Below are 15,416 nucleotides of genomic sequence, written 5' to 3'. Positions count from 1 at the left end.
ATAAGAGCCAGTGATTCATATTGGTAGATTTGCATTCTAACTCCCAATTCTATTAGGCCATATTGCAATTATGAGATGGCTAATGGTTCATAATCTGTGTTCATACCACAGAGGAAACTCTACAAAGACTAACTCTGTGACCTCGACTCCATTTACATGTAAAAATCCAGGTCATATCATTCTAATATTCTCTTGGGTTCCAACTGGCTCCAAATCATGAATCCATGAGGTCATGACTACTTACTACATACCAGAAACTGTGAGGATGCATTTACATATAAGACCCAGTCAGCCTTAAGGTTTTCAATATGATAAGGAAGATAAAATTTGTGTATACAATAAATGAAGTGTCCAGCATTTCTACATGTCTATAATGTTATAAATAACTGCACACAAGTAAGTACCATATTCTAACAACTACTAGAACCAGCAACAGACATTTTAAAAATAAACACAAAATAGAAAAGCACAAAATATAGATTATGCTATTTCTCAGGTGACACTAAAATTATGCTGAATAACAAAAGTAAACATGTTAAAATAATGTGAGAGGACAGCCTTTTGAAAAAATTGAGAAGGCTATTGGTGGACTTTTTCCTCTTGCTTAATAAACTTTTGTACCTACCTGAAAAGAAAACTTTTAGCCCATGAGTCATAATATATAAAATAATTATTAAAGAGTTTATGTAATGTTATTTCATTTAAAAGAAGGAGATAAATGATGTTTGAATCAAGTACTGAAGCAATTTTTCATAAAATAGTATTAAAATCAAATATTGAAGATTTCTGTTACAAAGTATATCCAAACAATGTTCGTATGTTTTAATCTCCCAGGTCTTGACTTTTAGGCTAAGAAGGAAATTTTGGCAGTACAGAGCCCTAATTCAGATTAAGCAAATAATCTTAGATTTAAACTCTCACAGAAATTAAAACAGACAGAAGCAATGTGGACCAATTAGACCAATGAATACATATGAAACAGCAGTATATTACTTCTGTTTCTGGTCATTTACCTCTTCATTCTCTGCTTTTGAGGTTTCTTTCTCATGGGATTCTGTAGACAATCAAAGCTTCAGTAAGGCTTCAGGACCACACTTTCTCTGGCATAGCTTCCTATAAAATAAAAACAAATTTAAATTCATGAAAGAGTATTTTCTGCCCATGTGGGTATTCAATATTTCCCTCAATTCTCTCTCAAACTGACTCTTGTTGTATTAACTTATTTTAAAAGAACTAAATCTACTGCTCCATGACCCAGTTACAACTTGAGAAATAATTGACATGGGTCATAAATTCTATCTTCTGTGAATGGTCAGTATCCAGGATTATGAGCCACAAGTGTCTGGTAAGTCTACTATGGAGTTAATGGCTCATCCCTTGTTGAGAGCAGCATGTTTCCAGATATCCACAGTCCTTTTTATTTGCTCCTGGGAAAATCAGGGAAAAAAATAATCCATGAAATTCCCATCGTGCTTAAAAGCAAAACATCTGTAGGAGACCCAAGAGTGTTGCTGGCTGAAGTCACTAACATAAAAGCCTGTATTTCATCAGCTTTTCTCTCATTAAAAAAATCAATATCAGCTATTATGGAAGGCTCCCAAAGAACATAGGGACCATTCACCCAGTTTAAAATGTTTATCACACCCATTATTATACCAGATATTTCCCAGAAGAAATCTTTCTAACTGCTCTATGAGGTGGCAAAGAGTGTCTGCTTCCCTAAGCATAACTATCAAAATAGATTTGGACTTGGAGAATAAAAGTAGAAAATTTAAAAGTGTTTCTGTCCTTTAAAAAGGAATTTATCTGTTTATCGCCTGTATCTGCTCATTACCTATACTAGCCTAGCCACCCTTTCCCTTTCCTATTGCCCCAATTAAAGTTATTGCCCATATAATCTAGGCTAAGAGGTACTTGAACCGCATCTCTGTGGGTCAGAGAACAGACATGGCTAAGTGGACCCGGGTATGAGGTCATCCTTACTCCAGTGGCAGAGTCACAATACTCAAAGCCGCCTCTCTGGGGAACAGAGCACATCAACAAGGGCAAAATTTGCTCTTGTTACCTTTAATTAGCCACATATCAAGGAGAAAGCTGAGTCCATCTACTTTGAAGCCATCTGCACTTGGATGTTGGTGCATAATGAGGGGCCCAGGGTGGGGGGTGGAGAAGGATTAAGTATAGGGTGTACTTCCCAAGAAAATGTTTGACAGAGTTCTAAGCAAGCAGGTGTGAATTCTGAGTATCTAGAGAAACCAGAAAGCAATTCAGATCTAGGGAAGAAAGCTGTTAGCAAGTAGAGAATCATAAGTCTAATAAAGGGGAAACTGTCTCAATAAGTACACAAATGTGTCCAGAACTCTAATTACAGAACTGAAAAGATAAAGCCTACTCTACACTTTAGTTGCTCCTGAGAATATACCTCTCTATAGTTGATTTTAAGTTTAGTAGTTGGGGTTGAACTTACTATTTACAGGCTTCCAGTGCCCAACAAAGCTAGGCATTTTTTTCATTTATTCATTCATTCATTCATTCACACATTCCTGCATGCATGCATTATTTCACAGACATTCATTAAGTTCCATTTGCAAGGTACCATGTTTGGTGATATAAACAATTTAACATCAAATAAAAACTCAGTTCCTGTCCTCAAAGATCTTAAAACCAAATGTGACAAACATATATGTGAACCAAACATAGTAAAAGTAAGACAGCAATAAGCACTTGAAAGAGGTGCGACCAAGATACGATTGCTGTACAAAAAAAGCAGTAATTAAATCTTATCAAGACAATCTGGTGTTTCAAGGTGAAAAAAATATTTAAGCTTTCAAAAAGAATTTCAATAGGTAAGGAAGGATAGGAAGGGAATCCCGGCTGCGAGAAAACTATAAGTATGTGTGGAAGCTCAAAGAACATGGGCGTGACATGCGTTGGAAATAGAGGTAATCAAATGTACTTAGTCTGTGGTACACAGGGAGACCTATATAGACAATAGATGAAGTGACAGATCACAGATTACAAAAGACATTTATGATCAGAATGAGGATTTTGGACTTTGATATACAGACACCTGAGAACCTGGAAGTTTCTTTGCTTTTGATGAAGACAGTACCATCATCTAGCTTTGATTTTGAACTGACAACTCAGAAGCTATGTAATTAGAGACAGAGGGATTGGAGAAGTAGGCAAAATTATCTAATCAAATGAAAATGAGGAGCTGAACTAAGACAATAATTGAAATGGAAAGGAGAATGAATACAAGAGACCATTGAGGTAGTTTTTATAGAATTATGTTACTGACATTGGGAATCAGTTAGAAGAGGGAATCAAAGATATGAATTTCTTTTAGTTGGACAATGGTTGCACTGGAGATGGAGAGGAAAAAGGAGGAAGAGTTTATGGAAGAAGAGAATTTGCTCAAATTTAGATATTATGAGTTTAGATCATCCATAAGGAGAAGGAGTTAATAACTTTCCAGGACTACCTGATCCATTTCGAGGTTTCAATTACTATCTATATGTTAATGATTCCCAAATCTATATTTACAGCTATATACTTTAGATCCCACCCAGACCTTCAAATTTATCCAATTGATCACCCAGTTTTCTCAACTCTACTTCCTAAATATATTTAAAATCCAATAACTTTATTCTTTATTCATAAACATTCTCCTAGTCCAGTCTCGTATTTGGCCTCACTTTAATCCATTTTCCACAAATAACCACAATGATCTTTTAAAAACACAATTCAATTATTTAGTGCCCATTTAAAAACACTAAAAGAGCTTCCTTTTGCCTCTAGGATAAAGTACAAAACTTTTATATAGCTAAAAGTTCCTACCCTACTTACCTTTTCAGGCGCATCTCTTGTCACCTACCCACAGGATATCTTATGTTCCAGATGCTCTCCTGGAGTTCTTTTTGTGAAATAATGAAAGACATCTTGCGCTCCTTGGTACATCTATACATGCTGTTCCCTCTGCCTGGGTGGGGACAGTAGGAAAGAACAGTTTCAAATCCATTTTTTTCTCACTTGAACTTCATCAAGTCAATCATAAATATACCCATCCTTCATAACCATATTCTCACTGTTTCCTTTACATTTTTAGAATTAGCAGCATTGTTCTTAACTTCCCACTACTGTAAGAGTGCCTCTATTCCAGAGCAGGAAATAATTTATCTTAGTCATAGAGGTACTGTTGACATTCTCCTCCTTCTCCACCTCCTGCTCTTCCTCCTTCTTCTTTTTCAAAGTTTAAATTTATTTCAGAAAGATCTACTTTTTCTCAAAAAAATTTTCTTTCTTTTTGCCTATAACTAAAAAGAATATTATCTCTCAGTCTACACTATAATATAAACACAGTACTTTTCCAAAGGCTGCCAGAAAAATATCTGAGCCTTTGTACAATTTTATCTTTAATTACTGCATTGCTTCAATAATCTTTAATAAATGTAATCACCACTTAAATAGGGAAAATTGTGTTCTTAGAGTATGAGTCATAGAGTCACGAAAGAACATAAGATTAAGAGCCAGAGGGATGAGTTTTATACTCTGTGCTTACACACCATTTGATCTGGACATTTCACTTATGCTTTTTTGGGGATTAAATTTTTCTTCTTTAAAATGGGTATTGCAATATAATTTTTGTGTAATAATTTATAATGTATAAAGCTCTTTCTTATTCATTAGCCATTTGATTGCCCCCGGAACATGTTGAGTATTCTTATCTCCACTTTCAAAATGAGAAAACGGAGATTCAAAGAGGTTAAGAGACTTTCATGATCATTCGGATTTTTAATGGTGGGTCCAGAAATTCTGATACTAGAACCCTTATCATTCTATCATCCAATGCTGACTATGCTTCTTCTACAAGAAGACAAGATAGGGATAATAATACTATCATGCTTATTCCACTGGTTTATGATGAAGATAAAATTAAATTATTATTATTATTTTAAAGTTTCATTTGTTTTTGAGAGAGAGAGAGAGACAGAGTACTAGCAGGGGAGAGGCAGAGAAAGAGGGAGACACAGAATCTGAAGCAGGCTCCAGGCTCTGAGCTGTAGCACAGACCCTGTCACGGGGCTCAAACTCGTGGACCATGAGATCATGACCTGAGCCAAAGTCTGATGCTTAACTGACTGAACCACTCAAGCACCCCAATAAAATTAAATTATTAATCTGCAAGCACTTTGACAATTTTATTGGTTCTTCTTCTTATTGTTGTTTTGTTGCTTCTATTAGTAAATACAGGAAGTTAAAAAATCATGAACTTCTATCCATTCATGATTATAAACTGAAAGGCTTTGCTGTATAAGTTTAAGTGTATATGCATTTGTAGAATTAACCAAGTAAACTTAACCAAATTTAACTAAGATCTGATTTACATTTATTCTGAGGTTTTGTTTGTTTGTTTGTTTGTTTGCTTTTGTTTTGTTTACCTGCTAAGATGCTACATGCAGGATTGCCTGAGCTGGGTGGAATTCAAGACCTGAAATATGTGTATAATAATCTTCGCCCACAAGACACAGACCTAGAAGCAACAAGTCATTTTACCAAGTAAGATAAGCTGTGAATGTATGAGTATGAATTTATTCATGTGTACAAATACATTTCACATTTGAGGTGATTTCAGGGTGAACAGTCAGTACTATAAAGCTGTCATTTCTATAACCAGCTTGTGTCTTCTTTCCCAAGGGATAGAAAGGGAGCAATGTGAATGTCGAGGAGAGGGCCTTAGTCAGTGTTTCTGTACCATGCTATTGTTTGCTAACCAGCCTCTTCATCTATTACATTGCTCAATAAGAGGTCACTAAAAAGAGCAAGGACTGACATAAATAGATTGGTTGCTCTACTTGAACTATGTCCAGGAAAACAATTTGGAAAAAGAGATTTATGATGAGATATGGACTCACTACTTTCAACTCTAAGACAATACAAATATTGGAGTATTTGGTAACTATCTTCTATTTTAAATCTATGTTTTTTTAAGCAAGTCTGAGAAAACACTAATATACATCAAAGAAGGAGCCTGTCCAGAATATAGTGAATATTAATTACACTCAAAATCATTGTCAAAAGGGTGGTGCATTTTATAATAGAAGATTCCTCTGAACTTCAATTTTTGAATGGATAGTATAATTGCTAGCAAATTCTAGGTGCTCAATAAATGTTAGCATAATTATTATCATAGTAAAGAGTTTAAGTAGAGAAATACACTTTTTCCTATAACTCCTTAATATTGAATCTTGAGTCTTCTTTTTAATTGTTCAAATACTTCGGAAATTTGTAAACACAGATTATACTCTTTTTAATGGATGTATGCTTTGTCTTTTTGAGGAAAACAGTATTTAAAATAAAATCTTTCCCAGCCAATTATTACTTTTACTCTTCCCCTTCCAGAATGTATAGTGAGGACTCTCTCTATTACAAGGGAACAATGAGAGTTGATTGGGCCATCCTACATAAAGAATTTCACTTTTGCAAAGAATCTGTCTTTTGTGAACTTTACTAGATAGGTTCCTCTTGTGGTTGAATAGAAGCAATATGGTAGAATTATAGAATGCTAGAGCTGGAAGAGACCTCATACTTCATTTATTCTGACAATAAATATGCAAATAAGTAAACTGAAATTCAAAGAATTAAACATCTTGCCTACAATAAAAAAATAGTAAGAAATACAGCTAGGATTAGGGCCCATAGCTAGGACTTCAATCCCCTGGTCTAGGGTTTTTCAACATTTAATATAGAAAATTATATGATACCATTAAGGAACACCAGGCAGAGCCCTTGCCAAAAATATACATTTCTGCTACCTCCTTTGTTTCTGACATTCTACCATAAGAGATTCTTTAGTGGAGTCTGGTAGGTTTTTTGAGTCTTGAAAAATGCCCTCTGGTAGTAAAGGTTATCTCTGAAAGAAGCATCTGTTTATGTCTACTTAGAAAACTATAAATATTAGTTGACAATAGTCTGTGGCCAAAGACGCTAGCTTAAAGATTTGCATAAGTGTTTCAGATCCTTGATTTTAAGGATAAAAGACTCTCAAGTTGCCTCAGCTATTGGGGATGGGGGATTTGTATGAAAAATCCTAGGGAAAGGCAAACAATTGGCCTCGGGAAGAGCAGAAGGTCTTCTGTCACAGAGCCTGGAAGGTCCTTCAGAGTTCAACACAGCTCTGGGATCCCATCAGCAGGAAGCAGCTTTATACTCCAGCTGCTCGCCCCTGGTCTAGTTACCTCCATCCTAAGTAGGTGAGTGCACATGGTACCAAAAATAGCCCCCTCAGGCTATCCAATTATGATCTGAGTGGGATCCCTTCCTTTGAAATGGGCTGCTGCACTACAGGCACAATGATTGATGTGTCAGTGGGACCTGGTTGGGAGATAGAGGAGTTGCAGAGAGAGGTCCAGAAAAGATGAAGGTTGGAAACATGTGATTCAGCTAAAGCCTGTGTTTGATGTGTCATTGCTTAGACAGTTTACAAATAGTCCCTACTACTACCTAGAGCAACGGAAAGAAACTATATATTGGATGAAGAAAAGCTCTTTCAGGTCCTGGCCACAGGGAAAATGTCGATAGGCTTTGTCTGCCAGAGTTCCATCCCTCCACATTTTCTGACTTTAACTGATACACCCAGATCTATAAAGAGCAGAATCTTCGACATGAAATGAGCCTGCCTACATTTACTTATGTCCTTTTCCGAGTCAAGAGATTGTGAACTAATATGGGAAGTACATCTAAAGCCACTAATCTCCTGGCAGTGAGCTAGACCTCATTATCCTGCCTGCATATTTCTGCCAGGCTAATTTTCTCACTTTTAGATGTTATATAGTATGTTCTGTTAATTAAACTTCTTTCTACAATTTTATGGTAAACACCTTGTTCTCCATTGCAGACTTAAAAGGCATTTGGTCATCTAAATAAGGGCACATCATTTCTCTGTTCAATAATTGTTTTTGACTTGCCATTTCCTACCTCTTACTTTTGACAACCTTAAAATCTGATTGTCTTTATCAAGGTTTATCCACTCCACCTCTATTATTCCCAAAGGAATCCTCTTCTGGGTAGATAAATTTCTCATATACATTCATTCCTCCTTTGTCTATTTAATACATCAGAAACACTTCCCAAGAATCAAAAAAATTACTGGAATGGGGGGGAGTCTGATCTAACTTTCAACTCTGCGTATCCCTTAAGATGCTGGACAACTAGGTTCTTGTCCATGAAACCTCAGATTATTCCCACCATGACTAGTCTTTTGTTCTATAATCCTACAGAATGTGTGCTATTTCATGCTGTCCTTAATTTATTACTGAATTACATGATGTCTAGTATATCACCTTAATACACTTATTGGTTATACCAGTTTCTCCCAAGTAAAACAGGGGACATAGTCCCACTTTTCCACTTTCGAACATATCTGAATGTGAAACATGCCTCATTCCCCTTAAGATATATTTTAAAGTTTAACAGGAGATGCAATGTAAACATCAAACATTAAGTCTATGAAAGTTATATAATAATGGCTAACATTTAGGGTGGTATTTCTTATGTGTCAGGCCCTGTTCTAGTGCTTTTCATAGAGTAAGTTGTTTCATCATCATAACAAGTCTGTAAGAAAAATGATTAGTAATACTGATAATAGCAATTATAAATAAAGAGCATGGGAGGCAACTTTTGGAGGTAATGGGTAGGTTTATGGTATAGGTTATCCTAATAGTTTCACAAATGTATAGTCATCTCCAAACTCATCAAGTTGTATATATTAAATATACACAGCTTTTTGCATGTCAATCATACCTCAGTAAAGTGATTTTTAAAAAGTCTGTAAGATAATATAATTTTAATCTAAATTTTTAGATTAGGACCCCAGAGAAGTTAAATAATTTACCAAAGGATATAGCCAGCTGTAGACATAACCACAATGTGTATCCAGGGGGTTATGCTACAGAGTGTGAGGTCTTACACTCTATCCTGTGGGCTCAAAACCACCCCTCTCATATGCAGGCTCTTGGGGTATGTCGCTTCATAATTCAGACCATAGTTTTCTCAAGGTTCCTTAGAGCCCACTTTGGCTACAGTTTGAACAAAGTAGATCTTTTTTTGGGCAATAGTCCTCACATCTTGACTATCCCAAGCCTTGATGGAGGACAGATGTTCCTTCCCAGTACTATCATCTCTGTGCCATCACCAGGTGTCCCCCGGATGTTTGGTTTAGGATCTGCTATGTTTGCTGCCCCAGGGGACCGCCATGGGGTAATTTGACTCCAAGGTACTCAACCCCTTTCCTTTCTCTGATTTGGCTCATTACCAGATGCCTTGAACCTCTCTGTCTTTCCCCTTTTCCGCTCAGAGAAATCTCCCATGAGACTCATGTCTCCCTTTAGTAATATATTTTATCCTATAATCTCAACTACATACCTTTATTTTTAGATATGATTTAATGTGTTTTGAGTTTGCCTTTCCACATGTTCTCTTAAGTTCTTTGGTAAGCAAATGTGGATCGTGTGCTGATGATCTTTCCTATCACACAGCACTGTGAAGACCCTGTTATGGAGATTTAAGAAACCTCAATTAATTGTGACTAGGATTCTTAACCATTTGAAAAATTACTTAAGATCTCTCTATTATTTATATATTAAAATTTTTTAACCTAATTATAGGATATTTCTTTTGTTAATACTCAAGCAATATATAGAATGAATTTATAAAAGTAGCCTGATTAATTAAAAACAATAGTGGAATTTTGAATGACTTGATCCACATGATTAAAATAAACGTGAAAAATTATGTGCACTTGTTTACTTTTCTGTGTAAATAATAATGTTATCTTAAACTGTGTTCTCTGACATCACATGGGTTACAAAACTGAAGGAGATACTTGAATAGAGACGCCAGTGCACATAATTTACCAAAAAAGGAAAGTTATGTAATGGATATTACATATCCATTATGTAATGGATCCAGCACTAGTCTTGGTGCTTCAATGGGTGACATTAATTCTAATATACTTTTGAGAGCCCCTGTATATTTAAAGTCTGTGTTCTCTGTGTTCTGACAGGCTAAAAGTGTTTTATACTACTGCTTATTCCAATATTACTACTAAGATAGAAGTAAAAATAAGAAAATCCACCATCCACCACCACCACCACCAAGCCCACAGATGTGGGTCATGAATGAGGACTAAGCCATCTGAGACACAGCATGTGTGGCTACCTTAAGTGCCCAGTCCTGACTACAGTAGCAGTAAGAGGCTGCCCTCTTGATATTTTTTGAGACTTGAAAGAAATGGCTTTTCTTCCCTCTCCGAGAGAATGCTTTATTTATGAACAATATAGGATCCTACCTCATTCTTGGGTATTTGCACTCAGGCTTAAGAGGTGATCGTAAGTGTTTCAGAAGATGCTGTACTCAGCGTGGCATTAAAAATTGTATTACAATTAATGGCATTTAGAGAAAAATGAGAATAAAATTCTTTTACTGACCACAAAGGTTTTTCACAGCATTGCCAACTCCTCTCTCTGCTTCCCTTACTTTTTTCGACTCCCCTTACAGCTGAGTGCTGTTGAATAGAATCAAGAAAGTCTAGTGATTCAATTCCTGCAAATGGATACTCTCATGTAATACCTCTGCAGAGCCCACTGCTAGGCAACAAAGGCAACGATCCATTAAAATGCTGTCTGAATGGGTTACTTTAGAATTTTCAATCACTTTCAAACCTCGGGTTAGCTGTCCTTAGAAACAGATAACCTATTTCACAGACCAGACTGGGATCATTAAGCATAAATTTCCCTGCCTACCTCCCCTCCCACATACAGATCATGCTTTTCACTTCATCCATTTTCTCCTCCAAACATGTGAGAGGAAATTTTCCATGTATTTCCAGATATTCTATTTGGCCTGCCACACAGATTCTTTGGTTTAGTAAGCATAAGATCTCTGGCTCTTTGGCTAAAACTGAAGGCAGCTAGAAGCAAAACACAAAACTCCAAACTTAATTTTGTTTTCATGAGGTATTTTGGTAGCAAGAGCCAGAGATTCTATCTGGTATCCTTGGAGAAAAGGGTATAAATGGACTCAAATCATAACCTAACAAATCCCAGAAACCAATAGGACCTGATTTCTAGAGGAAACAAAGGACTTCTACTCTGCTTACTCTGCCTATATTTTACCTCTTTGCCCATTGGCCAGTATTCTCTAGTGGAAATTCCAGAGAGAGACAATCTAATTGACTTAAATAGTTGCCTTTGTCCCCACTGGACAGAATCCTTCACACAAAGCCATCGTGGATTCTGTTGCCTATCCTTACACCTATCATGGGCCATTCCTTGCCAAAGAACAGCCTAGAGTTTCTTCTCTGAACTTTGAGCTTTAGGGAGAGCAATCTTAGTTATGAGGAGCCATTGGGCAGAGCAGGCACAATGACTGTCCCAACCAGTACAACCATGAAGCCACTGGAAATGTTGATGACATCCAGAAAAAGTGCTCCTGGATTCCACATAGACAAAGGAGCCAGGGTCTGTGAGCCTCCTGAGTGTGCAGACATAATGCCAGAAACTTCCAGTGTTTCCCTCATTCTTCCTTAGTTATTTTTCATGGCTACAGAGTGAAATGAGACTCTTTGTGCTCAATGCCTCAAAACAGTTCAATGGCCTTCTGTCTAGTTTCTCTTTGACATTAAAGAAAATATGGGAGAGGGATGATTCCTGGATTCTTTTGTCCTTAGACTTTCTTGATGCTTTTCTAGTACTTTGCAAATTGTTATCTCTTGGATTGTTGTAATTCCACAAATATGGATCAAAGTTTTCTTTTGCCTTAGTAACCATTGATACCCATAGAGATAAATGCTCACAAGAAAAACAAACAAAAGACAAAAAACAAAAACCAAAAACCCAGAACCTAGAGGAATTAACAATCATGATGTCCAACTTTCATTAAATTAGGAAAGCAAATTTCAAAGAGATATGCAAATTAAAACAGATGGAAGTTTCTTTTTCATTGTGAAAGTCTCTCATTAAAAAAAATAATAATTGTAAAAACAAATCTGAACTAAATTGACTTTATAAGCCACTTTTTAACTGAAGGTATAATACCTTTTACAATACTGTATTTCCTAAGTTGCATGACCTAGTCACACTCATTACAATGTTCCATAGCTTGGCTGCTGTTCTAAATTTCTGCAATAGGAAAGTCTCTGTTTTTGAATTATATAAGCTACGCTGAGAATTTGCCCAATTTGCCTAAATATCAAGTCATGATACACCTTAGCTATTAGCTTTTAAAAAAAGATATTTTAACTTTTCCGGAGACTATCAGTCTAAAGGTTAAGAGCATTTGGAAAGTTCAATGCACCCACCCAGAGTGCCAGAAGTCATTAGTTACAAAAGATGAATAGTCCAGATGGCGCTGTTTCACAACAGCTGCTAACCCCTCAACAGCTAAGGGCAACAGCCTATCCTCACTGGCATTCCTGACAGACCTATGTGTTGCATAGGATTGCTATATTCCAGGGATTTAACAAACAGCTAAAGTAATTTATTATTTTTAAATATATTTTTCACATTTTAAAGATTTTTGTTACCTTAATTATAGCACCAATTATCAGTTGGTTGTCAATTGGTTATCAATTATTATTATTGATTTTTCTATACTATTGCATGTTAAGATTTTTTTTTTTTTTTTGCTTTGCATAAGATTTCATGTTAATGTCATCAATAAAATGAGCTGGCTTTGGGGAGGGTGGGAATGGAAACCTGGAATATCATTTTACTGGCATAATACACATAATAAGACCAGTCCATCAACCTTTTTCTAGTTCCTTTATTCCATCTGATCTGATGTGGCTGCTTTTTCTAAGTAGCCTCCCTAAGAAAGTGTAAGAATTACTTATTGATAGTCAAGACCATGGAGCCTGGAATTCTTGTTTGTATGCAGAGTTAGGTCCCTGAGATGACATTTACATAAGACTCACTAACTTCATAGGTAAATTTTGAAGACTTCAAACTTTAACTTGGAAAAGAGCAAAGTTTTTGTTGTTGTTTGTTTGGTGTTTTTAAGCCACGTTCTAAACTATGAAGCAGGAGAAAAGAAAACAAAAATAAGAAAAGAAAGAAAGATAAACCTAGCTGCCTCTTGTTTTAACCTTTATTTTTTGTAGGATTTCAAGAGAGTTCCCCGTAAGTCATTTTCCATAAAACCATAAATCTGCACATTTATTTTCCCTTGTATCCCTCTATCTGTAGTTTGCTACCTTTTGGGCTCATATATATTCATTTCTTTACTTATTTGGTAGTAAGTTTTCTGAAATAATATTTGCATAATATTACTCTGTTTCCAATGACTTTTCATATGTTACCTAATTCAATTCTATCAACAGTCTTGGAGGAATAGCATGGTTTAGTCGTCAACTATGTTTTATAGATGAAACAATTGAGTCTCCTGGAAGCTAATTGACTTTCTTGAGATCACAGGCAGAACTAATAAGTGAGTTCAGAATAGAGCAAAATTGATTTCTTGCATAATGGATGTTCTTCCCAGGACCTTAAGCAAAATCACATGGAAAAAAAATCCTACCTATGAAAGTCCTCATACTCTGATAATCTCAGATAAATATAGATTTTTTTAACTCTGATGTCTTCAGGTTAAGTGAAAGAACATGGTAAGAAAACATCTAAACATCTAAATGTTTAATAAGAAAATATCTAAATGCTTATAGCCATGTATCTCATATTAGGATACCAGGCCATCAAAGCCACAAGGATTAATATGAAATATCCTTTCATAGTATCTATTTTATTTAAAATTTAAGGTTAGAACATGAAGCTTAAATTTTTGTGTTCTCACATGTGTACATACATATACGGCCAAAAGCATCTCTTTTTCATGTCAGACAATCTTGAAGTTTTAAAAATAAAAATGCATAGACAGAAACTTTTTTTATTGTGTATCAAGAATGATTATTCACTGAATTCATCTCATAATATTTTTTTTGGTTAAAAAAATATGGGTTTGAATACTTATTGTCCAGTATAAATTTGCAGCAAAGTAGGAATTATCTTGATAGCACACTTTATAGGTTTAACTATGAGAAAACATTGGTCATATATTTTAGAGATTACAAATTCAATGTTGAGCTATTACTTTTCTTAATGGAATAAAACAAACTGTGACAAAGTTGTATTAAGTCATTGTTCCCTCTGAATCGTTATGACTCACAAAGCTGGACACTCAATCAGGAACTCCAATACAAAAGACAAAAAAAAGTAATGTGTTTATCACAAACGCCAAAATCAAAGCAAAGTGAAGTTTGAAGGTTAGATGAAGAAATTGGTTTATGGGGAGAATGAGTCACTTAAAAGTCTTCTATTTATATACGATAAAATTATAGAGTCAATGGGGAAATAAGAATGTTCTTCTGCAAATTCCTTCACAGATAGTCTTTTGAGAAATGTTTTCGTTAGACTAAAGAGACTGACCAGTAAAACAGGTATTCTATCAAGCCACAAAATGATATAAACAACTTCAGCAATAGAAATATGCTCTTGAAATTCCCATCCTGTTGCCTCAGAACCTTCGCTCAACTGCGGTCCACGGCATTATAGACATCTCTCCTCAATGGTTACTCTGATGTGACTCATAAAGCAGTGAAAAACTTTTGCCCCTTATAGTCGCATATTAATATAAATGTGCATTCAAAAAATATCATAATATTTAATCTGAGAAAAAAACTGCTCTCTGTCTCTATGTTGAACCTGACATGAAAGACCAGACCTCCTGGATTCAACCCAATTTTCTGAGACTGAAAAACTCAATGGCTCATTCTCACACACACATAACTAGGAAACCTGTTAGTAGCATTTGTTTGTAATGATAAGCTATTTAAAATATTTATGCCATATTAAAAAATAAGTATGTTATGAAGTAGAGTAGAATTTGTACAGATTTTTAAGATAGGACCTAAGGCTTAAGATTTTATGGTTATTTTATAACCCTTTGGACCATGTTCCCTTCAAGAACAGGCTTCAAGAAATACTGTTAAATGTTTTTCTAAGCATTATTTCTATGTAAAAATTAAAGGATCATTATTTTAGTGCCTTTATTCCATCTAAGAATTCCATGCTAAATGTATTGATTGGCTAATCTTAAAGACAAAGTTGAAATACTGTTTATTATAAATAATCCACAATGAGAGCAAAGACTGTGGAATCGGATAAACATGAGTTGAAATTTTTGGTTACTACTTTCTAGGTGATGTCACCTTTGGTATTCATTTAACCTTTCTTGGTCTTTTTTTCTGGCATCATTGCTAAAATAATTTTACTGCTTTCCTATAAGGATGAAAAGATTAACATAAGGCATTTAGTGGCACTGTCGGCCAAAGTATATATACTCCCTGAGGGCAGAAATCTGATTTC

The 15,416-nt window shown here is 35.4% G+C and overlaps 1 protein-coding gene across 3 annotated transcripts in view; it reads left to right on the top strand.

Annotated features, from left to right (window-relative positions):
• PIK3C2G (phosphatidylinositol-4-phosphate 3-kinase catalytic subunit type 2 gamma) overlaps positions 1-15,416 on the top strand; it is a 350,214-nt gene that overhangs the window by 256,981 nt on the left and 77,817 nt on the right. For all 3 annotated transcript variants that reach the window (XM_019452113.2, XM_019452112.2, XM_053894931.1), the window contains one exon: positions 5,450-5,559. In XM_019452113.2, coding sequence (XP_019307658.2) covers positions 5,450-5,559 — 110 coding nt within the window. The remainder of the gene's footprint in view (positions 1-5,449; positions 5,560-15,416) is intronic.

Source organism: Panthera pardus, unplaced genomic scaffold (genome assembly GCF_024362965.1).
Source record: "Panthera pardus isolate Hobbes unplaced genomic scaffold, ASM2436296v1 HiC_scaffold_6, whole genome shotgun sequence".
NCBI lineage: Eukaryota > Metazoa > Chordata > Mammalia > Carnivora > Felidae > Panthera > Panthera pardus.
The sequence above is the reverse complement of the archived record's forward strand: the minus strand, read 5'-3'. Positions and strand labels throughout refer to the sequence as shown.